This window comes from Mya arenaria, chromosome 7 (assembly GCF_026914265.1).
Source record: "Mya arenaria isolate MELC-2E11 chromosome 7, ASM2691426v1".
NCBI classification, from domain to species: Eukaryota; Metazoa; Mollusca; class Bivalvia; order Myida; family Myidae; genus Mya; species Mya arenaria.
In genome coordinates, this window is record NC_069128.1 from 25,446,249 (window position 1) to 25,473,760 (window position 27,512).

Here is a 27,512-nt window from a genome sequence, read left to right on the forward strand (position 1 = left end):
GTGACATAAACAACTCAAACATAACTATACTTAACGTTATTCAGATAGCTCCACCCACCGGAACGCCTACGACCAATAATATATACCATTGTCGCAAGCAAACCAATTAAGGAAGAGCCAACTATCAGCTATCGCAAATGACTCACGGAATTCTTCTCACATCACATGCGTCAAGCTTTACGGACAATTGTATTTCTTTTAAATAAATAATGTGTAAGTTTATTTGGTAAATTTAAGGCATTATTTGGATGTTATTGTTTTGTTACTATGGCGGATAAAAATATCGAAACAGATTTGCCGAAGCCAACGGAATCGTAAGCGTTTTATAATATTCCTTTATTCTTAATTTTGTACCGGTATTACTTTCTTTAATTGCTATATTGTTTATTTTTATAACACTAGAATACACTATTGTATAATTATGCAGTTCAGTTTGCATTTTAGCATATCGTTAAATTACTTGCGAAATTACTTTGTTAAGTGTTTTATAAGTACTTCCCTTTTCATGTCACATTTCATGTATCCGATTTACAAATAAGCTATTCCATTTATCAAACCAATGGTAATTGTGTTAAGTTTTGTTGCCTGTCGATCCAAAACTGTGAAACTGTGAATTTGCTGTCGTTTCAAAGGGCATCGTTTACTGATATTATTAATATTTAAGATGAAAGCACGACAAGTAAAAGAAATTGCATATTGCATGTGTGCTTTTGAATGACCTATTTTGCATTCTTACATAGAACATAACAAAACAGAACAGAAATTCAATGACAATTGTGTCTCCATGAGAGCCCTCCAACTTGTTATATAAATGTATCTCAGCCTATTTCTAAACTTGGGGACATGTACATTGACTTTAATTACAACAGTAGTAATATAAATTATATAATGACTCTGGTTAGCCCTCCCTTGTCTCTGGTAAAATGGCTGCTTTGCCTGCAAACAGCAACAAATGAACAGAAATTTCATCAACCTTTAGCCCCACAGTACCTTTAAAAATTGTTGTAAATGATGCAGCTCAATATCATAAAGAAAGAGATAAAACAAATTGGAGATGTTATCTTCCTCTGAAACAAGCCGATATTACAGTCAAAGAAATCTGACAACGAAACCAACTGTTTAATACACATATGCTCTTCATTATACATTGTCCTCAGCATGAATACCGGAAAACTGTTCTGTAATTAATCTCCCTTTTATTATAGTGGGATTAACGCCCCAGTAGTCCAACTTCTTAGAAACGATTGGGTGTTCAATTTATGATTGAAGAATATCACAAGAAGTTATATTATAACAGGTTTACATGCCGTGAAATATATTGTAGTATAGTATAGTATAGTGTGGTATAGTGTAGTATAGTGTAGTGTAGTGTAGTGTAGTGTAGTGTAGTGTAGTGTAGTGTAGTGTAAAACTGTGTAGTGTAATTTAGTATAATGCAGTGCAGTGAAGTGCAATAATGTGTAATGTAATGTAGAAAGTGTAGTGTAGTGCTGGTTTAAGTAGTGTAGTGAAGTGTAATATAGTGTAGCATAATACAGTGTAGTGCAATGTAGTGTAGTGAAGTGTGGTGTAGTGTAGTGTATAGTAGAGTAGAGTGGTGTAGTGCGGTTTTATATAGTGTAGAGTAGTATAGTGTAGTGAAATGTACCGTGGTGTAGTGTAATGTAGTGGTGTGCAGTGTAATATAGTGTAGTGCAGTGCAATGTAGTGTAATGCAGTGTAATGTAGTGTATTATTATGTTGTGTCGAGAAGTGTAGTCCATTGTGATGTAGTTTATAGTACTGCAGTGTAGCGAAGTGCATTGTTATGTAGTGTAGAGTAGTGTAATGTGGTGTAGTGCTGTGTGGTGAAGTGTAGTGTAGTGACGTACAGTGCAATGCAGTGCAGTGCCGCGTGATTAAGCGTAGTGCAGTGTAGCGTAGCGTAGTTTAGTGTTGCGCAGTGTAGTAAAGTGTACAGTAGTGTATCGAAATGTAGTGAAGTGTAAAGATAACAGTTCTTTTTCCCCAATTTGAAGACGGTGTTTACAATTTTTTGTTCGGTTTTCCAATTGTTGTGCAACTTTTTCATCAGATTGAATCTCTATTTTTGCCATCGAATTGTGAAAATAAGCCTTAAAATCTTTGTTTTATATATTGTCCCCGGATAAACACTTGGTTAACTTTAAATATCTTCCAAAATTATGTAGGTGTCTTTTTAGCGAAAATATTGATGAATAAGAAAATGATTTACATGATGAAATTTCTAAAGAACGAATATGGACAATCTGACCAACATTTCTACTTGCTACCTTATTATAACGAATGCAAGTGAAAATATATTGTTCATATAAAACAGGGTGAGGAATCACGTGACTTCAACGGGGTTCTCACATGTGTCACCACGGTTAAAAACTGATGTAAACAAGCAAGAAAGTGACAGTTATTTCTAAATAACTTGTTTAAGAGAAAAGATGGGAAAATATTGCTTAGCCTCTAAAAGACTATGCTATTTTCTGCTTCTACAGGTGTGAAATATTTTGGATTAACCTGTATTTTAACGATGGAATCCTTGGCCAAAATTTCGAATCGACGTGATTTGTAGAACGATGCTACGCTGTGTGCGCCGTGATTCTTTGTTTTGTACATATTTCTTAGTCATATGTAATAGTTAACTTATCAGATATGCGTTAAAAAGTTAGTTTTGCTCATTATTCTCATAAATTGTTCGTTAAACGTTATTTTAGTTTTTTTTCCATAAATATCGAATTTTCATGAAGTGCTGTTGTAAACGTGATAGTGATATGTGCTGTCGTTAACGTAAACTTCTTCTCATCTCAATAAAGCTGACTATGTTAAGTCGGTATCCTTAACAAACTTATCATAACATGCTCAGTTTATTCTATTTTATGGTTTGTATTGCCCTTTCATTTGTGACAAGAATTTATACAACATAAAGCTCTTATTCATGGTATGAATTAATTCCAATTTGATCGATTTGAAACTTCCAAATATTCAGGTTCCCTCTGCAGTTTCACCAAATGTTTACAAAGATGGATAAATTAAATGGATGAAGTAATAGATACAATATTTAATAAAATGGAAGGCAAAATTCACTTCATCCAAACCCGTCTCATGTACGTTCCAAAGTTAAAGAAACTCAACACCCAATAAACGATAAATAGCAATAACAATTAAATAACAAAATCGCCATTCCTAAAGGTTAATCATAAAACTGCCCACGCTCCAGTTAAATACCATGCTTCGAAAATGGTCAAAATTTCTTTATCAATATCAGAAAATAATAAGAAGCACTGACAACGAAATTGACTACCATGAGTAAAATGATACTATGATAATATGTATCTGGCATGGGCTTTCCTGTAAAAAGGTTTATCCCCAACCCGAGCATAGCGGAAACAAGGTTAAAATGTTTTCACTTTACAAATAATACCATATGACAATGTTTCCATTGTGCCGCAGACGACGGTCTTCAACAAGGGAGGTAGGTATGTGATGACAAAAGAAGAGTATGTGTTTCCGGTACGGATAGAAAAATCCGACCCGAGGGCTCGCGCGTAAGCAGGTAACGAGGCTTGACGAGTTACCGGCCACGCAGCGTGCCCGAGCGTCGGATTTTTCGATCCTTACTGGAAACACATAATTGATATTTTTTCTTTCTATATCTAAAATTTTAAATTTGTGGGAAAATTGTCTTTTGTAGAGTTTATCAAAAAGTTCTGTAGCTATGAGCACGATAAGGATGTCCAGCCTGGTCAAATGTTTTAATCTACTTATCTGGGGAGGGGGAAGAGGGGGAGAAAGAGAAATTGATAGCTTTAACGCCATAGAAGAAAATATCACCAACCAGAGACTTTAAGTGGAATCACAAGCCTCGAGTTGTGATAATAAAGTTTCATAGTTTATTCAAATGCATAAAGGCCTTAGGCCCATGAACATAAAACAGTGGAATTCATAATATATATAATTAAATGCACTTCTTTCGATCGATCGTGACGAATCTCAGGACAATTATCTAAAAGAAAGTGCTTTGATATCATATTTGTAAAAAAGTACCAAAATGTTAAAAAAAAATTGTGTCGGAGACCAGGTTCGAACCTGTGTCGCCAAAATTGCAATCTAGTGTCATCATCTCACCGCTGCCACCATTTGTAACGTGCGAGCCAATGAAACACCAGAGAAAAGCATGCTCGATCCTGAAGGGGTCCACTGGTCTTTATATACACTGAATTCATTATTTACACAGAGCCCGGGCTTTGCTTATTTGCATTTTACCAACCAAGTTTACATCCGTTATGAACGTTATTATGAACGCACATCCGCCGCCTACAGCGGGCCGTTACATTAATTCGCCGCCTACAGCGGACCGCTATATTACTTTAATGCACATCCGCCGCCTACAAGCGGACCGTTACACTATAAACAACAACATGTCTTTACTTATGTACTACGTAAACATATATCAAAGAAATTGCTATTGCATACATAACATCAATAACTTAAAAGGGTTGAAGTTTTACATTGCGAGTGCGACGTTTTGAATCATTTCACTCAAAGGGATTTTCTTATATCATGAAAAAAGAAATAAGTAGTTTATAATGACGTCATATACAAAAACAATGGATCCAACCAGCAAAACATGTTATCACCATTTCTTTTATTCAATAGTTTAATGATTTATTGTACATTTAAACGTTGTTCAATCATCTCTTCGCTGTTGACTTTCTTGACCAGAGGATGTACATGGAACGGGTGGATTATATCTTGTCTTCTATTTGAATGTACTCATCACTGCATCAATTAGATTTATCCATCTTTTTGTCAACATTTGGTGAAACATATAAGGGCTGACTCCGTCTCTTACAGAAGGGCAGTTGAACATTTGGACGTATCACCATGACGGCCAACATAGAACATAAATTCAACATTTTAAATCGAACAAATGGATGGATGGAAGAATTCACCTTAACAGCAGCAAATATAAAATTCACGTTAACAACAGCCTCTCTTGAAATATCGATATTCATAAAAGAACTGAAGTAAATTTTACAAACAACTCGTTTAATGAATAAAATGAGTAAAATCAACATTTTAACACATGTTTGAGTTCTTAAATATTACTAATTACTAAGAAATGTATACAGAACAAAGACGCACGGCGCACACAGCGTTGCATCGTTCTACAAAATCCTGTCGATTCGAAATTGTGGCCAAGGATTCCATTGTTCATATACAAGTAAATCCAAATATTGCACACTTGTAGAATCAGAAAATAGTATAGTCTTTTATAGGCTAAGAAATATTTTCCCATCTTTTCTCTCAAAAATGTTATTTAGAAATAACGGCCACTTTCTTGCTCGTTTACATCGGATTTGAACCGTGGTGACACATGTGAGAACCCCATTGAAGTCACGTTATTCTACACCCTGTAAAAGCTCAGTACAATAAATCGGACGGCGATAGACTAGCATAAAGGATAACTAGGATTTCATGTCCCATTTACAATAAATCCTATCAAATAAAAGCTCATCATCATGTATAGTTTTAATTTTCAATGAAAATGATAGGCGAGCATTGTAAGAGTAAATATTAATTCAACAACATTTAAATGTTGTATCATATAAAAAAAATAAACATAAAAGTGTATCTGTATTTGTTTGCTTCAGTGTAAACAATTTTCTTTCTCTACAAATAAAATTCTTTCAAACAATATCATACTTATATTGAGTTAACGGGCATCCATTTACAAAATGTATGTATACGTTTGCCATATAAAAGTACACCTTTGGTTTTGCTAGAAAAGAGCTGGCTTTAGAGAACACGATTGAGGAGGAGTTATCAGAAAAACATATTTGTGTTAAAACAAGGCACGCAAAGACCGATCAAGAATCAAAAAGCCTAGTCTGGGACTCAAACAACTCGGTAAGACCCTGTTTTATTGTTCTGGTAAATACGTTAATGGCTTTAATAACAAGTGTCTAAAATTTTATATCATATATCAACATTTAACCTTAATATTGATTTATGATAAACATTTTTAGACACTTGTTAACCGGCTTCCCTAATAAACATTGCATAGAGAGTCTTAAACCTGTCTGCTCCTCTTGAATGTGTCTATTACTCATCTTTTTTATCACATCTTTTTTGATAAACCGCATACAGGTCTAATTGACCCTCGTCAATTTCCTAGTTTCACATGACCTGTATCCCCTTAATTCGCATGGTTGAATGCAGCCACTTAAACATCATGGTTTAATTCTGACGATTTCATATGAACAACTCCTCGAAAGGATGCTTGCAGTCAATAATTTAAAATGTCAGCTTGTGGCAGGCCGATTACCGTTGTAAGTCCTTTTTATTGTCGCAGCGGGCTGAAAGTCAACAGAAAGGCAACGACATTTTGCCGGTATCAGTTAATCGATTGGTTACGACTCATGTTACATAACTTACAAAGTGCGCTACAAAGAACTGTTAACCCATGACGACGTTAATATCATTAAATCAACGGAAGGAACCGTCATGAAATGCGTGCACCCATGGTGACACAAACATCGCTGCAGTTAATTCATCGCTCGGGTAGTTTGAGGGATAATAAGAATTAACTCTCATAGAAAATGTCATTACGACCGATCCTACTTGTGCCGCAATGCCACGGGCTTTAAGTTGATCGACAACAAAACAATTCAATCGATAAGGAAATGTCAAATACAATGACTTTATACTAAAACTATGGCGGAAACTTAGCCTCAACGTCTTCGTTATTGACGTTTTGCGACAGCACCTGTTACTACTTTTTCTGGACAATACCTCGAATCTCTTACCCTTTACGTCAGAGAAACTGTTGTGCTTTCTTCAGTTAAAAGAGGAATTCGGTTTATGTTTGTTCGAAATATTTTATTACTTGTTGTAAGTACAGACGTACGAAAATCTTTGAAATAGTTAAAAGCCTTGCCTTCTTTAAGTGACCGCCCCCGCCCCCTCCCCAATACGTGTATAGTACACAACTTCTATGTATTGATCTTTATCTTTATTGCCTTGTGCTGTCTATCAGTCGGAGTAACCTGCTGTCCTGCATGCTGATGGTTTTATCATAGTAATTAAAAAATGTTATGTATAATAGCCCATTAATAAGATCTACCAGAATGTTTAACAATTTGGAAATAACAATGGTGGCCATGCATTTAAGGTAGATTTAAGTATAATGTTATGTAAATATTTAAAAACTTATCACTTTTATTTGTTTATAATCTATTTCCAATCGGTTAAAGATGCACTCTTACTCCCAAATCAGATTTAACACGATTAAAAATATTGTTTTAATATTCCAAAAAGGACAAATACATGACGAAAACAATGGTTCTTATAAAGGATACCGAGTTTATTTTAAAAGAAAGCGCATAAAAAACACGGTATTACTGCCTCATGAGACGATCACAGTGAACATTTTAGCATTCACCAATCATTTAATATTTTTGGACTTTCTGATATTAAATACACAGTTACAATCTTGTTATCAGTAATTAATATTTTCCATAAATGCATTATTTAGTTAGTAGTGAAAGATTTATCAGCCAGTGCAATTAGCAGGAGCTGCACAGCAGGGAGTTATAATGCCAAGCATTCGTTAAACTAAGCCTTTACAGTAAAACTGCGGGCGTTCGAACAAGCGGTCGTTCGAGAATCGGCGGTCCCTCGAGGTCGGAGCTTGGTCCCGAACATTTTTCCTTCTATTTTCATATAAAATATACCTACGCTGCATCGAAACCTAGATATGTCGAGGAGTCGTGCACAAATCATGCACAAAACCTTATGGCTCCCTCGAGGTCATAATTTCACACTTTTCCGAACGCTTGTTCCAAAAAAAATAACATTGATAGGTGTTAAAATTTTCGCAAGTTGTAAAAATTGCAATGACAGTTGAAAGGCAGTTTGATAAGATGTGAAAAAATGCATGACAGATAGTAGTTGAATAGGGTATTTGAGAAGATAATCATGAGAAGTTAATTGTGAGAAATGTAAATGAGTAATAAAACTATGCATAAACACTACCATATCGATCCAACATCGGAATCTCTGAAAAGAATTCCTTTTTGTTACTTTGTTTTGCAATAAGGCAATTTTGTAAAAATAAACATTTCTATTTCATGCTTTTCAATGAAATATGGGGTTTTAACAGTGAAATAACAACAGTGAAAATATCAATTTGATATTTTGATATTTTCACTGCAAAAAAAGGAGTGAAAATATCAACTTTCAGAATTACTTTTAAATTCCTTTGTAGTTACTTGCCTTGATCAAAACAGAACACTTCACTTTGAACCAGTAAATGTTGGCAATAAAATGTTTAAAAAGTAAAGAAATGTTTTATAAAATTAAATACATCACGGCCTGTAAACGCCAGTTCCACCACTTTACGGTGGTGCAAAGAAAAAGAGCTGTCGACACTGCCGTGGTGGAGCTGTGTCCTATGTTTACATGAACAAACGTGAGTACGATTTATATTTTATTTGATAATTTCATTTAACGGACATATTTCGAAAATTGGAGAATGTGGTACCGTGTAAGAACACTTCTACTGTAGGCTGGTTACTATTTCGTTTCAATATTGTGCAAACTGTGGTGCCAGGAGCTTTTCTCCCGAATCAGACTTGTGCATATTTTGAGATCTGATTGCATAGCAAGTACATTTCGGTGCTTACACACCCCGTAAGAACATTCTCACGCATGTAAACATAACTGTTATGTATTGTACCTATGCCAGAACACAACAAAACTAATAAGCACTTCTTAAAAAGGAAAAATGCACATATTTATAAAAGTGGTGGCGCTGTTGCCCTAGTGGACGAAAAACGAGCGAATAATAAACTATAAGAATGAATAGCAGAGAACTATTGCTCAACAAACCGGAAATAGAAAAGTTGACAGCTATAATTTTGCGTGAGGGGCGCCCCACGGGTAGCAGCGTAAATAACACCCTTTCCAAAAAAGGGGGTAATTAAGAAATAAATTTAAAAAAAACTTAAAAAAAACTCCGAAAATAAGCATAAAAGAAACAGAAAATGTGTTTATTTCAGTGTGAGATCGTATTTAATTTCACTTGTGATCATAGAAAAGCTACATTATCCTCTATCTATTTATTCATTTATTGATACTTCTTTTAGATTTTACATTTAGTATTCGACAGCCTTTGTACATATGAGCGATTTCCAAAACGCAACACATAATCGGTGTCTTAGTAAACAGTCGGTTTGACAACTTCAAACTTAAAATACACGGAAAGATATTTCATAACAGACTGGAAAATTGAAATACGGGTCGTTCGAAACCACGGTTCCCTCGAGGTTTTTGCTCGGTTCCCGGTATCCTCGAGCGATCGCAGTTTTACTGTAATTTGAGAGTGTGTCATTGGTGAGGTTAGTGGTAGCGGGTTTATAGGACACCTTAGAGCTGTAATTATGGGGCACCGAATAATCAAAAGATGACCTAGCACATTTATTAGGGTGACTTTGCCACGTTCAATAATCATGAGATCATCAAGGATGGCTAAAGCAATTGCCCAATCTGTTGCGTAAAACATATTAAGCGATGCATAAAAACAACTCCCGTTGTTCAAAGATATATATATATATGACCAATAAGTATACAGTTGTAACATACAATTACGTTCCATCTCAAAGAAACGTTTAAAAGCTCTTATAACATGTTGAAAACCTATGTTCATTATTCCTTAAAGGAAAAATGGCACTCTCCCAATAGATATACATATTAACATGATCCACATAGCTCTATCCACCGAAACCCTGATGACCAATCATTCAATTTTTATGCTACGTTTACACTATGTTCCCGGTGGCCACGGCAGTCCCGTTTGCCCGAAACGTATTGCGCCGTGGGATTTTGGCCATTTTTGTCTCCATAAACGAGTTGTGTTAGGTTGTGCTAAGTTTCCTCACGTTTTATTAAGGTAACCGTGACAAGCCGTAGGGGCGAAAAAGTGGTTCGTCCAAGGCGCACTAAGATCCGGGCGCGGTCTACCAAGGATGCATGTACGTTGCGTCCCGGTCCGATACGTTCTGATAGGATCTCTCACGTTGTCCACGTCTTCATCCAGGTCTGATGCGTTTTCCACGTTTTGTCAAGGCCTCCTATGCATCGAACGCGAACACCGCAGAGCTTTGGATTACGTTTGTGTCCATGGTATAAAGAAAATCCCCCAGGCAACAGCAATCACCGTGTCAGATTTTCTACAAGTAAACATGAATTCCCAAGATGAAGAAGATGTTGTGTTTTCACCGCAAATGAAACGTAACGAAACGGCTATCGTCCACCCTAGCTTGCCGTGAAAACCGTGCCAAAACGAAGCACGACGTGACAAAACTAGAAAGGAACTTCAGATGCCGGGGATTACATATGATTCCCGCCCCCCTACGGACGATTTATAAGTTGTGTAACGGCCTATTACGTACTGTCACGTACTGTCACGTGTCATTGCGTTTACCCCGTTTTACTACGACCTACTACGTTTCTCATCCACACCGCAGCTGCCGTGGCTGCCGTGGCAAATATTTTGACAGTTTAAAATTCTGGCCCGGCATGCCCGGCAATAACGGTCTGTCACGTTTGCATATCCCGTTTCCCCGCGCTGTCTCACGTTTATCCCGTTTTCTCCACGGTTGTCTGAAACGGGGCTGCCGTGGGCACCGGGAACATAGTGTAAACGTAGCATTACCGCAAGGAAATCAATGAAGGATCACCTATATATAGCTAATCCTCTCGCATCCGAAGTGTTTAACTTTACCGATGGTAATCGAAACGCTCTTTTATTTTAATTTCATAAATGATAATTGTGTTTGATTGTTTAATTTAAGGAATAACTTGCAGGTATCATTTTTGTTTTAGGGGACTATAGATGATGAAGAGAACAACATATATTTAGGGGAATCAACGGAATCGTAAGTTATGTTCATATTTACCTTTTTTTTTAGTTGTGTATCGATATTTCTTTCTGTAGTTGGTACTTTGCTTTTCTTTATAATACTAGTATACAACGTAGTCTATGCAGTTTAGTGGATGTTTTGTATATTTCTGATATTCTTGCAAAGTACGTTGTTGAGCGTTTAACGAGTCACATTCTTTTCATATTTTATCTAAGACATCCGATATACAAAATAGCTTTTCATTTCATCAGCCCTTTATTAGATAATTAAGTACTTCTTAATTACAACTGGACTGATGGAAGTAAACTATCTTTCACATGAACAACATATGAAAATCAATATTAAGGCGGTATTGTACACACTGTATGTATTGGTTTGATTTTTAATAGTAATCTTTCGGTTTTAAAAGAAACGAGCTGGCTTCAGCGAAAAGAGAAATAGAAAGGCTTAAGAATCGTGTCATCCAACTTGAAAAAGCAAAGGACACAAAGGACGCTAGTAAACCGTCGAAGTTGACAAGATGGCTAAATAACCTTTGGTGTAAACAATCCTCGGTAAGACCCTGTTTTATTGTTCTGGTGAATGTTTTAGTGGCTTAATCTTATTTTGTGATAAATTATCTTACAAAATTTCGTACATGTATAAGGAGGAAAACAACATATATTTGACGATATAATTGTCAATAATTAGTCAAGTTTCGGAACATTCACATAAAACAACTATATTCGGAGAATGTCTGTGCTGCCTCTGCTTTTCATGCAGCCGATGACGTCACGAGACATTGCGCATAAACCATTCTCATTCATCAGAGGTTAGATCGTGATAAATCTAACGTGTCTACGCATAGCATCATCACTCTGGTGAACGAGAATGGCATAGACACGATTTATAGTTAATATTATCCTCCCTATGCGTCGTCACCCGACAAACTCAACACCTAATAAACGCCTGCTGCATCCTATTGTATCTCATTAAGTGGTTAAAATTATCACCTCCTTTTGTATATGTCAATGGCGCACATTTCGCATCGCTTTTCAATAAGACATTGCGAACATGCTGTAAATGTCCCATGTCAGTTTTCTTGTACAACATGACATGTATTCCCTTTATTCGCAAGAATTACCGCAGGCACTGAGTCATCACGGCGTCAATTCTGACGGTATCGTACGAATCAGTGAGTCATCAGTGGGTGGTTGGCCGATTATCGGAGATAATCGGACATAGTCAATTAATAGTCGCACCGGGCTGACATACAACGATAGGCAAAAACGTTTTGCCGGAACCGTTTATTTGAATAGTCTCTGGCTTTGATTGTTTTGATGAAAATATAACAAAGCTTAAATAACAAGTTTTTCTCTGAAATAAACAAGATCATATGACTATTCAATACATGTGCATTGTACCTGCAAGAAATGACACCCCGCAATAGATAACCTTAACGTTATCAACATAGCTCCAACCAACGCGACACTGAAGACCAATAACCCATACCTTTATCACAAAGAAATTTGAAAGAAGTGCCGACTATCACCTATTTAGATGTTGCACATGCGTTAAGCTTTACATATAATAATCCACACTTTCTGCTACTTCTTTTTAGTAATTGATATTAATGTCTAATTGGTTAATATAAGGAATGTTTTGAGAGTGATTTCATTTTAGGGGGATATAGATGGTAAAGAGACAGAAAGAGATTCAGCGGAACCATCGGAATTGTAAGTTTGTTATATTTCCTTTTTTCGAATAAATATTTGATCTCTATAACACAAGTATTCAATTTATTCTATGCGGTTTATTTTAAACTTATGCATTGTAACGCCGCATAACAGCATCGCGGCATAAACGAAATCGACCACGTTTATGCGGTAACGCATAAACAGGATTTGGCAAAATGTCAAAGTTTCGCCGCATAAAAAATACAATTAAAACACATACTAGTAAAAAAGTGGTTGATAAACTTTCATCAAGATCGGACTTAGTTTTTTGTATCCACTTTTAAAACCAAGCTTTGAACTAGTCTTTTTGAGACGAAAATTCTGACAAAGATTTAGTAACATCGGTTTAAATGTGAACCAAACCAATTGATCTATCTGCAAAAACGTTTGAAATGACGTTTGGCCCGACTAATGGCGGGAATATATGTTACGACAACGCACAACACCGTCATTTGGGACAATCAGAAAATTGAATTGTCGTAAGACGTAACATATATTCTCGCCTTTTTGTCAGACTGACGGGCATGTACCCTTGGCAATGCGCACTTTCAACGTCGTTTCAAACGTTTATAGAAAAGTCAATTGTTAACGACGGACAAACAACAGAAATCCAACAATCCTCACAGCTCCACATGTTGTCTATGTGTTCAGATGAGCTAAGAAATATTTCAATGTCAAGAACCACTGGTATATGTGCGATTGTGAAATTTATCGCACAATTACCAGTGGTTCTTGTTCATCATCATCATCATCATCATCATCATCATCATCCCCGTTTTTTTTTTTCAAAATGGCAGTAGTATCCGATGCTTTGCCCTAATCTTTATCATCATTATAATCGACATCTTCACACCCACCACCATAATCTCCACAATCACAACCACCACCATCATCATTTACACGCCAATGAATGAATGTCACAAGACTTCGGGACAGATGGACAGACGGACATCATCGACATCTTCATCATCATCATCATCATCATCATCATCATCAACGTCATCACCATCGTTTTTAGCTCCACTGGCCGAAGGCCATGGAGCTTATGTCGTCACAGATTGTCCGTCGTGAGTGCGTGCGTGCGTGCGTGCGTGCGTGCGTAAACTTTTACTTTAAACGACATCTCCTCTGAAACTGATAAGCGGATTTTGACAAAACTTCACAGGAATGTTCCTTTGGTGGTCCTTTAACAAAATTGCTCAAATGGTTCCGGTCCATTGCACAATATGGCCGCCAGAGCTAAAAATAGCAAAATCTTTAAACGACATCTCCTCTGAAACGGTTCGGCAGATTTTGATGAAACTTGACAGTAATGTTCCTTGGGTGGACCTTTATTAAAATTGCTCAAATGGTTTTGGTCCATTGCACAATATGGCCGCCACAGCTAAAAATAGCAAAATCTTTAAACGACATCTCCTCTGAAACGGATAGGCAGATTTTGATGAAACTTGACAGAATTGTTCCTTGGGTGGTCCTTAACCAAAATTGCTCAAATGGTTCCGGTCCGCTGCACAACATGGCTGCCAGGGCAAAAAAAATAGAAAAACCTTTAAAGAACATCTTCTCAGAAACCGATGATCAGATTTTGATGAAACTTAATAGAAATGTTCCTTGGATGGTCCTTTATCAAATTTGCTTCAATGGTTTCGGTCCACTGCACAAGATGCCCCCCAGAGGTAAAAATAGAAAAACCTTTAAACGACTTCTCCTCAGAAACCGATGATCGTATTGCAATGAAACTTGACAGAAATGTTACTTGGGTAGTCCTTAACCAAAATAGCCCAAACAGTTCTGGTCTGCTGCACAACATGGCAGCCAGAGCTAAAAATAGGAAAAACCTTTACACCACTTCTCCTCAGAAACCGATGATCAGATTTTGATGAAACTTGACAGAAATGTTCCTTGGGTGGTCATTAACCAAAATTTGTTAAATGGTTCCAGTCCACTGCACACCATGGCTGCCAGAGCTAAAAAATAAAAAAAACTTTATACGACTTGTCGTCGAAACCGATGACCTTTTTTCGATAAAACTTGACAGAAATGTTTGTTTGGTGCTCCTTTACTCAAATTGCCCAAATCATTTCGGTCCACTGCACAACATGGCAGCCAGAGCTATTAAAGTAAAAATTTTTTTTAAATAACTTCTCCTCAAAAATTGATGATTGTATTTCTATGAAACTTGACGAAAATGTTCGTTAGGTGGTCTTTGCTTGAACCTTTTGGCCAGTGGAGCACAGGCACTGATGTGCCTCTTGTTGTTGAAATATTAGAACTCTAGTGTTTAGCTTTATAATTGTTGATCCTCTTTATGAGGCCAAAAGGCACAGTCGTGCCCCATATAAGCAATTTCTGCTTTATGCGTTGAGCGTTGCCGCATAAACGTGGTCGTCCTGTTTATGCGTTGAAAATCACCGCATAAACGAAAAAAACACGTTTATGCGGCGATGCTGCTATGCGGCGTTACAATGGATATTTTTGGCAATAAATTATTGTACGTTTTTCATATTACTTTATGTTCTTGTTTAGGGCTTCCGATGTAAAAATTAGCTTTCAATTTAAAAAGAAAACATTGCTAATAGTCTGAATTTTGATTCCTATATGCTCCATTTGAATTTTCTATCGATAAAGGAAAACCCTTACCGATAACTAATATGCAAAATAAACATACCATAACATAAATTAAAGCTGCACTCTCACAGATTAACCATTTTTACAACTTTTTTATTTGTTTTGTCTTGGAAAGAGCAATTTGCTTTGTATATATCTGCAAACCAATGATATAAGATTGCTGACAAAAAATAGGATCGTAGATTTTCATTTTTCCGTTCGAAAATGAATGTTTTATGGCCTAATGGTTTAAGAAAAATGCATAAAACATTAATTTTGAACTTTAAAAAATAAAAATCTGCGAACTAATTTTTGTCAGCGGTCTTACTTAACTGGTTTCCATGGATTTTCGCCAAAAAATGGCTAGTTCCAAGACAAAAAATAAAAAAGTTGTCAAAACGTTCAATCTGTTAGAGCGCAGCTTTTAAGGACCCAGATGTATACTAGAAGCTATCGCACTTTGTATTTTAGTTCGTGATATTACATTTTTCTTGCAATATTTCAGAGACAAAAAAGTTTGTTTTTAATGTTTCGGTACAATGTTTACAGTGTTCTATCTCAACACATAAAAGCCTTTCAAACGATATTGAAATTAAATTGAGATACCGGGCATACAACAGTCACACTATTGTTTATAAGATACCTATCCTTTACATGAACAAAACAGATTGAAATCAAAATTGATGCAGTATTTTACAAAATATGTGTTTTGGTTTAATATTTAAAATTAATCCTTTGCTTTTAAAAGAAAAAAGCTGTCTTCAGAGAACGAAATATCCTCGGTAAGACCCTGTTTTATTATTCTTATAAAGGTGTAAATGGCTTAATATGTTTTATGATTAACAATTTAACGGCACTGTTTGTACCTTTGATGAAGGAAGAGAACATACTAGACAATGTATCTCTCAATTATAAGACATGAGTCGGTAGTATTAAACAACTATTTCCGCAGATTGCCTGCGCTGCGTCTGCTGCTCCTGCATTCGATGTTTTCCCGCGATATAGCACAATTGGGTGTTGTGCAAAAGTAAGACCCATCATAATGACGACACGCGTCAATAGGATCGCTCTTTGTTAGTGTAAGCTTATTTATACTCACACTCGGGCCTTGTCCATTCGGCGAGTGCTCCGTTAAGATTGTTAGTCATTTTAGTATTTTATGGAGCATAATGCACAGACAGAATGTAAGCCTGATTAAAGCTACACTGGTTTTGAACGTGCACCAGTGTATAGCACTGTTACACGGGACCCCCATTTAACGCCCCTCCAGGAAGACGATTAGTATTTTTAGTGATGCGACGGGGGATCGATCCTGCGACCCCTGGATTGATAGCCAAGTGTGTTACCACTAGACCACGGATCCGTCACGATCGATCTTTAATGTAATCCTTGTTATTTATAGTGAATCCTGTTATAAACATGCTACTCTAATTATCCATCTATTTGAGTGGTAAACAATTATCTACTCTTTTTGAATATGCAAATGAGATACCGTACATGCTTAATTTTACTTCTCGTGTTGGAGGCCAATACATATGTGCCTTCCTGTGGCACGGACCCTTTGAGGTATAAGGAATGAACCGAGTAGAAACTGTCATGGCATCAAAATATCCGACTCTGTTGCAATACCAAGAAAGTGCATATTTTTTAATGGGTACATAATATAATCGTTCAAAAACTTCCAACGACGATGACTTTGCCTTTATGGGATCATGGCGAAAATGCTTATAAACTTTTCTCCTATACGAGTCGTTGAAACCCTTGCACTTTATGTCGCAGAAATTGGACAGCGTTTTACAATAATTTTGCGAAGACAAATCTAATTTTTTAATGTTCGTCATGCACAATAAAACATGCCATTTTCGTTTTATTATAAGCGTAAAATGAAACTTGAAACAATTTTTCAATAGTTAGAGCCCCATTCTGTTCAAGTATTCTTTTGTTTGTATAACAAATTGACTTCTCTTAACCTTCTTTGACCTTTTTAACCCCAAGGATGATAACAAAAGTACTTTTATAGCAATTACAAAATGCAGCAAAACTGAAAGTATTATCTAAATTTAGCGCAAATATAACAAAATATGCATTTTTTAACTAAGAAATTTTGGGTGTTATATATATGTTTCCCGGATTTGCTTTTGAAAACACTTATTTTATCATTATTTTACTATAAGATATCGAAATAGCAGAAAAATAAAGTTATAGTATAAAAAATAAAGTGGGGTGCGAACCTGCGCCGTAAAAAATAAAAATAAGCAGACATACAACACTTAATCAATTTGACCACGAAGATTTTTACATATCTAGTCGGTATTTTGACATCTTTACCATTTAAGGGGTATGAACGTAATTGGGCTGGTCAAAGTTTGTGGAGTCCCAGTACTCCATGCGTACTTTGACCAGCGTTCATAATCATATCCCCGATAATGACATCAATCCCGCAATTCATTACATATATTTACACCAAAAGTGCATTATTTCATTCAAGAATTGTTGAAAACACTTTATTTCATTGAAGAAAACCTTTTAGTAACCCTTTCTTACCCATTCTGTAAAAGAACGACCCGAAACGTAACCGGAAACGTTTTATCAAATGACGTCACGATAACGCGGAAAAAGATCAGCTACTTGAAAGCTCTTATAAATGTAAAATTGAAACACTTATGGCAACGGTACATTTAACATATCATTATTTAACACTTTCTAAAATGTTCATTTATATTTGGCGGCACTTGCTGACACAATACAAACAATTACAAGATCAAAAAAATCATGTATATTGTTATTCGATGAATAGTCCTTTTCAACTTAACTGCGGTGCTGAACCTAGCGAATGCGCAAAACGTATCAGGGGTGGCGAGCGTCATTAACAAAAAAGATAAAATGGTGAAAAGTTGCTCGGTTTTCGGATGCACACATCGCGCAAATTCTGTGGCGACAGAGAAAGGCGTTCGATTCTTCAAGTTTCCTAAAGGTTCGCACAAGCGAAGGAGCTGGATTAAAGCCATGAACAGAAGAGACTGGGTGCCAAATGAAAACTCGTTCGTCTGTTCAGCACACTTTGTTTCCGGGTGGCATAGTTATGATGCTGGGGATGCAGACTACGCTCCTAGTGTATTTATCTACAAGGAGACCGCCGTCGAAGAGAAGCGCCAGGATAGGGCATTCAGAAGAGATTTATCTAAGGTTATTGCTGGATGGTTATAAAATAATAATTTTGGATCTTTGAAAATGTAATGTTTATTTACATGATATTGCCAATATTGGTCATTTTAATATGGGTATTAATGGTTAAAAAACAGACAGGAAACATTGATTAGGTTTTGAAATAACTCATGTTTGAATTATCATACAGACATTTGAAGCTTCTGCAAAGGCCCACAAGAAAAGGGAAAACAGCATGCTGCATATGTCAACTGCGATGCACACATACTGTGGAGATGGCAAGAATGATGTTGATGAAGTTGTCCAGACAGGTCCCATGGAGTACCATGATGATATTTCATCACTTTCACAGAAGATAAAGGTGCTTAATATCGTTGCTATTGTTTCATGAATTAATTATACTTTCTGAAAGGCTTATTTTATGACTGCAAAGTGTTTGATTTCATTACGATGTGTAAGAAACAAGCATTTCTGGCCATATTTTGAATCCATTACCATCGTTCATCTGAATGGTTATCCACACTACTATGAAAGCTGTAATGCAGCATGACCGTGTTATTGTTGCAAGACTTTATATAATTAAGTAAAAATAGCTTTAACTCAAATATCAGAACTTACACTAAAATGTGTAATGCATGATTAATTTCATTACAACATACAACAACATTATAGAATATTCGGTTTAAAGTTGCATGTAAATAATAATTAAACATAGCATTTCAAGTTACATGTATGTACATTTCCTTGAATTTAGTATATATATTCCACATGCATGCAGTGTGACACCCTTATAGAGGAAAACCAACAGCTGAGGGAGGAGAATGAACGATTGAGGAAAGAGCTGAAGATGATGAAGTGGGGCGTCTCCTACTGCTGGTGGCGCACTATCTGGAATTATTGCCAGGTGTGCCATACCTATTGTAAAAATTCAAAATTAGTGCCTTTGTAAGAAATGATATTTCAGAGATTAATTTAAATTAAGGAAATATATCTACATCAGTGCGTATTTACCAATAAATTTTAAGTTTCCAATCATGTTGTTTCCTTTTCTTGGTCTGAAATTTACAGATAATCAGAGCCATTTACAATGTACACTGCATTTCAAGTTAAAATCCTACCAGTTTGGGGGTATACTGCTTTAAGTTCCTCCATCTTCTGGCTGTAAAAGTCCAGATCCAGTTGCCTTTCACTAGAGGTTTGGGGATGAAACTCCACACAGCTTCTAGTGGTGACAGGTTTATGAGAAGGTAACCTCGGCTTGCTCAAATCCAGTTGGCTGATGGGCTTCGGATCAAGGGTCAATTTCCTTGGAACATTCCATGCCGCCAATTTTGAAGTGCATGCCATGTTGTCTCTATGAAGACTGGCTGTTTGCCCGTAATCCTTAATGGCGAACAGTAGCCAACCAATGTGGCTGCATGATTGCGCTAACCTAAAATATGCAGTTATAATATACGTTTTTTCATAATGACTGTTACAAGTATAATGCTTCTATATAATTAGATAGTGAAATTCACATCTTTGCAAATAAAATGGCGAAAATTAACCGGTTAAGTTACAAACAATATGTATGATATGCACAGACATTTTTCTAATAAAATATCAAAACGTAGCTACCTTTTATTTAATAACACATCATATCTGAATACATGCACATTTATATACATGTACATGTAGATTATACAAAAGAATGACACATACCCTCCTGGACACTGGCATAAAGCATGAACTGGGTCCTGGTTTCTGAAGCAAGCATAGACTGTGTATTTGATTTTCTTCATGGATGCCAACACCTTGGCCCTAACATACAGGAACTCATGATCTATCTGGAAAGAAACATAAGCAAAAGTTAAATGACTGGATAATAATATTTAATTATTGACAAGGCACTATGATTGTTTTGTACATACTAAACAATTGAAGTACAGGGTGGAAAGAGTAACCCAACGTGGGGCTTGAAATAAGTTGAAGTATTGACTATCTCACAGTTTTATACACCTGGCATTTTTCATCATTAATTATAAATAATATATTTCTACTTTGAAAGAATAATATAGCTAAGAAAATATTTATTTTCTTAATTATTATTATTACCACTGAAAGTTTGATGTCTTGAACATCGCCGGCATAGAAATGGATAACTGCTCTGTCATGAGCCTTAAATGATGTTAGGGGTGCCGTCTCCTTCTTTCTTCCTATCATGAAACGATACAGCCCGTCAAACTTTATCTCAGGCAGCATATCGAAGTCAGTCCTGTACATTACCCCATCATATGGTGGTAAATTCTCCTTCCCGGAAGAAGTTGGCGTTAGCTGATACTTTGATTGAAAACTGATCTTATTCAAAAAATCGCGGGCCGCCATACTGTTTTGTATACGTTAGCAACGTTGCCACCCCTAGGCAGTTGTGCGCATACGTGCATATTTGACCGAAAGAGCCTATTGCGATCCGAGCATATCCGAATATGTTGCGTTCATCAATTGATAAACGCGATTGCCTAAAAGCAGTTCATTTAAGGAAGGGAAGTTGAGGTGTAAATATACATTGATAACATCGCGTAATATTGTCAATCAACCAATCATGCTTCAACAGAGCTGTTACCGCTAATTTAAAAATTGTGGTCTTCAATAACGGTATTTGAGCCAATATTAACATTTGCTGAAGGTTTCCAGCCTTTAGTATCATAGATTGACCACTTAATAATAATTCGCCATAAATTATTTCGTCATACATAAAAAAGTGCATCTAACACTTGCCAAACATGAGCGAGTACCTTTTGGCGATGTTTCATTTAACAACATTGATAATTTTTCATTCGAAAATATTCTTGCATCACATTTATTTTAGAAAGAGGAGCTTAAAGATGCACTCTTACACCCAAATAAGCAGTACCACAATTAATGCATTTGCTTTACTTTACAGAGATTCGAATACATATAGAAAACAATGTTTTTTATGAAGAATACGGTGTTTAATTGGAAGAAAGGTGCAGAAAACACAGGAATTTCACCTCATGGAATGATATACTTTTAAATTTCCGCCATCTTCTGATCGTATGGAAGCCTTGGAGGGCCACTTTTGAGTTTCGACTTACGGGTACTTTTGACTTTTGACTTTTGACTTTCGACTTTCGACTTATGACTTATGACTTTTGACTTTTGACTTAGGCTATGCATTATACACGTGCTCCAGAAGCTGAAGGGAACTACGTTGATTTCAGGTATGTAACCCCTATTTTAAACGTTTTCTCTGGCACATACACTGTGAATTAAAATGATTTTAATTATTCTTGCTCAAATACTTAATATCGCATATATTTAATTGTGGGTTGTGACGGAGGATTTTGTGTGTGTGTGTGTGTGTGTGTGTGTGTGTGTGTGTGTGTGTGTGTGTGAGAATGAGTTCAGTAATCTGTTGACTATGTTGTTAATGTTTTCATGTTTTTAGTGGTTATACATGTTCTATCTTTCTCAACACAAACTCTGATCTGACAACTTATATCACTTTTAAGACGTTCACAGAGCCAGTATTAAACATGTATAGCTAGGTAAGAAATAGACTGCATTTTTACCGGGCAAACACAGAACCAGCATTAAACATGTATAGGTAGGTAACTTTACCAAGCAAGCACAGAGCCAGTTTTAAAAATGTTTAGCTAGGTAAGAAATATACCATTAATGAGTACTTCCTTTTTGAAGACATATGGAGTACTTTGGACTCAATAGTGTTACCTATGTTGTACAATGTAGAGAATAATATCATATATATAAACATGTTTTTCAGACACAACTACTCGACTGAAAAATATGAAGATGACAACTTGGATAGTGTTCTGTGTCTGTTTCATAATACTGCTCGGTATTGCCCAAGCTACTGTGCCAAGGTACCTACCACCAACATCTATAACAGACAAAACTCTGCTCACAGTAGAGTACTTTCAGAAAGGCTTTAAGATCTATGAAATTGTTGCATTTTTACTGACACGACATGGCATTATAACGTCATTGAGGACAGTAAAGAGGATACTTAAACGCTTAAATTTGAAACGACGTAATATAATATATACACCTTTGGAGATTTTGTCTGATGTTATAAACAGAGAAATACAAACAAGTGGACAATGCATAGGTTACCGTACAATGTGGCGTCGGTTAATGCTGGATTACAACATGTACGTCAAAAGGGACGACGTCATGGAAATAATGAGAGCGCTGGATCCAGTTGGTGTAGAGCTGCGAAAAGCACATCGTCTCCGCCGGCGAGTATACTTTGCCAAAGGACCCAATTTTGTATGGCATATAGACGGTTACGACAAATTAAAGCCATATGGATTTTGTATTCATGGTGCGGTGGATGGGTTTAGTAGGAAAATAATATGGTTAGAGGTTTCGGACTCAAATAATGACCCACGCTTAATTGCAAGATACTTTTTAGATACATTGAATGAGCATAAAAAAGTCCCTCGAATACTACGTTCTGATGGTGGCACGGAAAACTGCATTGCTTTACTTTTGCAGCAATACTTCCGGCACGATGCTACTGATCCGTTTGCTGGGGCTCGAAGCGTTGTAGTTGGAAAAAGCACATCGAACCAGCGCATTGAGAGGTGGTGGGGTACATTACGACAAAATGGAATACATTGGTGGATTAACTTTTTCAAAGACTTACGCGATACAGGGACGTTTAATGAGCTGGACGCAATACAATGTGAGAACTTAAAATTTTGCTTTATGGATCTCATACAAACCGAGTTAGACCGGATTGCACAGCAATGGAACGTTCATGAGATAAGGGAACAAACCAATTCTTCGGTTATTGGTGGAAAACCTGACACACTGTTCTTTATACCAGGTCTGTTTGAAACTCACGACTTCGGTAATGCAGCGAACTTGAATGACGTAAATGTTTGCAAAGACATGTATTCGCGTCCAAAAAGACACTGTGAGGAATTCAAAGAATTAGCACATCTTTTGAAGCCAGATCTACAGATGCCATTGGACGCTGAGTCAGCACTACGAATGTATACTGAGTTGAACAATTTAATTTCGAGAATTGATTAAACATAAATACCCATTGTACTAATGAATATTGCATGGGCGTACGTTATTGATAAAACTACTTTAAGGGTACTGCATATCAGTTTCGAAAAATGGCGATTAAAAATCAGAAAATTGTTCTAAACAAGAAAAGGTCTTTGAAAGTTCTACCATTTGACTTGCTTATATAGTTGTTTTAAGGCATAAATAAAGCTGTAACGTGTCTCAGAAACTGCTTATGCGGCTTCTTATATGGTAGGTGCACTGTAGTTACATTAACCCTTTACTCCATATATGCATTATACTCCTGTCTACGCCTGCTTTCTGGTCAGGATACATCTTGATTGCAAATATGGAATATCATAGAAATTAAATCTTCAGATTCGGCTATGACAATAATATTCATTAGTTTATGTGCTACTATAAAGATATATTCAATTATATACTCATGGTAGGTGGAGACTTGCTTGAATATTCATATAATAAAGAGTTCAATCATAGTTGCCTCCATAAAAACGCATGCAGATCACTGCGAGTGCGCCGGGAATCGCATTTGTTCAGTCTGTGAATGAATTGGGTCAGTCTTTACTCCTTGAATATTCAAGAAAGACTCCGCCCACCATGACTATATAATTTAATATATCTCTATAATGGTACGTACTTGTTATAGCCAATTGTGATGAATTATTTCTAGGATATTGCATATTTGCAAACAGGATATAACCTGATTAGGCAGCCTCTGTAGGAGCGGCGTGATCTGGGTATACCCTGTTTGCAAATGAATAGAAATAGTACATATGGAGTAAAGGGTTAAGGTTAAAACAACAGTATGTCTAAAGCGAAAGTCTCGTGGTCCTTATCCTATATCACGAAAGAGTTCAACTCCTTTCATGCTAACCGCGGCCACAATAATGTAAAATAAGTATGTAAACAGTTTGGATCGATATCAGACGCCGTGTAATTCGGATTCTGATCAGGATTCAAGCTGCTTGATACTCGGCCAACAGTTCTTTTAAATTGGAAGCGAACTGGACGACGTTGAAGTAGACGAGATTACCAGATGACAAATAAGGGTCAAAGCAATTGTATGTATAGCAAAAGTCTCGTTTGAATTTGATTGGCTGTTTATGTCGTGGGAACGAGATAAAAAAAACACTTTCGTTTTCCTCCGAGTTAAAAAAGAAAATCGGGATCGTTTTCCCGAGGTTATTTTTAATTCGAGAAAAGAAAGTTCGTTTTCCAGAGTTATGTTTTTTGGTATATCCCCCGCACAGTCCCCACCCACTCATTCTCCCATTCATTCCGTATGCAACTTGCATACGGAATGAACGGAATAATGAGTGGGTGGGGACTGTGCGGGGGATATTCCGGTATATTGCCGGTATATCGTCAACCCCCCCTCGGGATGTCATTAAGTCCATTTCGTTTTCCCGAGGTTAATCTTTTAAAATATATTGCACATGTCACCTCAGTGCCACCGTAAAATCTAGATCACTAGGTCATTTAAAAAATTTAAAAAATGCTTATGAACACTCTAGCGGTTGTAAATATGACCCGATCTTCAACACACAGCATTTAAATCACACTCTTAAACTTCCAATACTACATTTACTTGGTACTTTATACACAAGTGAGTTATGAGTTGTGAGTTATGAGTTGTGACTTGTGAGTTACAACTTAAGATTTTATTCTTAAATGAACTAGAAATATCACTAAATTTGATTAATACCCCCCACAGCATCCTTAAGTAGATAAGGGCAAGGTTTAACAATAAACATAACAAATATAGAAAGGACAATAACTCCGTAATTAAGCAAATTAGAGTTATGGTTCTCAAGTACTGCACTTCCTCTCATCAAGGTCTATCTTCAGACGAAATTTCATCAAACTAGCAGCTTAAGTATAAGAGTTATGCTCCGGACAAAATCAAAAGACCAAAAACAACAAAGGGGAATAACTCCTTTAAAAGAGCAAGCATAGTGATGGTTCTTGTGCACTGCACTACCCCCTCATCAAGGTCTATCTACATATGAAGTTTCATCAACATAGCTACAGTAGTATTAAAGTTATGCTCCGGACAAACTTTTGTAGACCGACCGCCAGACCGACCGACCGACCGAAAGGGTGACTCCTATATACCCCCCCCCCAAATTTCTATTGTGGGGGTATAAAAACTTTATTATGCCCCCTTCTGAAAAAAGTGGGGTATATTGCTTTGCACATGTCGGTCGGTCTGTCGGTCGGTCTGACCCCTATTTTTATTGGGTCAATAAGTCAAAGGTCAAGGTCATTAAGGTCATTTAATACTGTAATTCTGACCAAATGGTTTCCGATCAATAACTCGTCCATTCTTTCATCTCCAGTCATCATATTTGCTAGGGAGGTTCGTGGTAATGAGTAGAATACCCTTATTATATTTTGTAACAACTTTGTAAATAAACAAATTTGGTCAAGTTCAAACATTTCAAGAGAAAATTGGTTGTTTACAAAGTCGTTTTGTGCGATTCTAGGTTATATCAGTTTCTTTTACAAAATCTAACTCTCGTTGACTCTAGATAGTGTATCTGTCTTATATTATCTAGTGAGTTTTTTATTGATACCACTGGGGTGAGGTAGATGTCCTGCAACTGCCGGAAGCTATTGTTTTAGCTTGTCTGGTAGTAATTAGTCGTAATTGGAGGCTAACATTATGCAGATACCTTCCATTCAACATTGTCAGGTTACAGAAACACTGTTTTGGATATTTACTATCGATATCATAGAACTAGGCTGACAAATTAGAATAGACAGTTTAGGCCAGGGAATATAATTTTCGAATTATGACATAGCCCTTAAACCTACAGTCCTCATATTTGGTAGGGAGGTTCGGGATGATGGGTAGATGACTCCTATTTATTTTGAGGTCAGTACGTCAAAGGTCAATGTCATCAAGGTCATTCATTACTGTAATTCTGACCAAATGATTTCCGATCAATAACTCATCCATCCTTACAGTCCTAATATTTGCTAGGGAGGTACTTGATGATGAGTAGATGGCCTCTAGTTCTTTTGAGGTCAGTAGGTCAAAGGTGAAGGTCATTCAGTACTGTGATTTGATGGCAAGGCTTTTCATGTTTTATAGGTATATATTGATATATGCAAACATACCAACTTTTTTGAACTGTGACCTTGACATTTGACCTACTTTTTATAAGTTTAATCTTGGCCATCTTTGACATACATTAGAAAAGAAATATCTGCTTTTAGGGGGGCATTTGTGTTTCACAAACTCTTGTTTAACTAATGTAACTCAATTGTTTCAAATTGCTACAATGAATTGTTTCAAATTGCTACAATGAATTTCACAAATTAATGGCATTTTGTACAAATGAACCCTTTCCACAACAGGCTTTATTTTAGATCATTTCATCATTGTCTCTACTTTTACAATTTTTAAAGTTAAGTTAAAACTTAAGTAATGATTTGAATTCAAGCATAGGCTCCATATAGTCAAATGCTTCATTTTCGAAAATCTGATATTTCAGAGGCGTCCAGAGGCGCTGGTGTTAAGGAAAGGATCAAATATACAAAACAATATACATGTAAGCCAAAGAGTTTGAGTATTGCTAATGCAGACTTTGACAACATCTACAATAATGCCGATGACTTTGACTGCAGAACAACTTTTAAAAGCTCTCATGGAATAGTCTCAATAGTGTTCAAATGATTTCCAAAAGTAGGTATTTATACAGGTTGTCTCTAAGGTATGTATGGATATAACTCGTAATAACTTTTATGAACTTTTAATGGTCCTTTTTATTTATCTGCAACAAACTAATGAACAAGTCTACTGTTGTATTTTGTATACATGTATTTTAACGATTTTAACGGTAACATTTCAAACACTGTATACCTGAATCAAAGGGCCAACTGGTCTTGTTTTACACTGTGTGCAAATGTAACAAGTGCACTTTAAATCAGATCTATAATGTTAAAAGATATAACTTTGTGTAAACGGATTGTGTGAAACCTCATTTTAACAAATACCTGCCGTCATGAGAAAATGGGCCCT

At 36.3% G+C, this 27,512-nt stretch overlaps 1 protein-coding gene across 9 annotated transcripts; it reads left to right on the forward strand.

Moving 5' to 3' along the window:
* Window positions 1-22: 22 nt before the first annotated feature.
* LOC128241539 (uncharacterized) lies at window positions 23-27,102 on the forward strand. Of its 9 annotated transcripts, XM_052958523.1 has the most exons (8): window positions 23-314; window positions 5,799-5,922; window positions 10,900-10,952; window positions 11,347-11,491; window positions 12,600-12,652; window positions 16,008-16,041; window positions 16,212-16,286; window positions 26,986-27,102. In XM_052958523.1, exons 1-8 carry the CDS (start codon window positions 268-270, stop codon window positions 27,058-27,060), a joined length of 606 nt encoding a protein of 201 aa, XP_052814483.1. In that variant the 5' UTR covers window positions 23-267; the 3' UTR covers window positions 27,061-27,102. The 9 variants fall into 9 exon arrangements, 8 of the variants coding, with proteins under 8 accessions (XP_052814483.1, XP_052814480.1, XP_052814479.1 ...); XM_052958520.1 differs by lacking the exons at window positions 23-314; window positions 5,799-5,922; window positions 10,900-10,952; window positions 16,212-16,286; window positions 26,986-27,102 and adding exons at window positions 21,348-21,645; window positions 22,209-23,600 and having other exon boundaries at window positions 11,439-11,491; XM_052958519.1 differs by lacking the exons at window positions 23-314; window positions 5,799-5,922; window positions 10,900-10,952; window positions 26,986-27,102 and adding exons at window positions 21,348-21,645; window positions 22,209-23,600 and having other exon boundaries at window positions 11,443-11,491; window positions 16,008-16,338.
* Window positions 27,103-27,512: the final 410 nt, after the last annotated feature.

Bases quoted from the DNA above. Each gene is read 5' to 3' on its own strand.
- LOC128241539 (XM_052958520.1), top strand. From the start codon at position 22,232: ATGAAGATGACAACTTGGATAGTGTTCTGTGTCTGTTTCATAATACTG.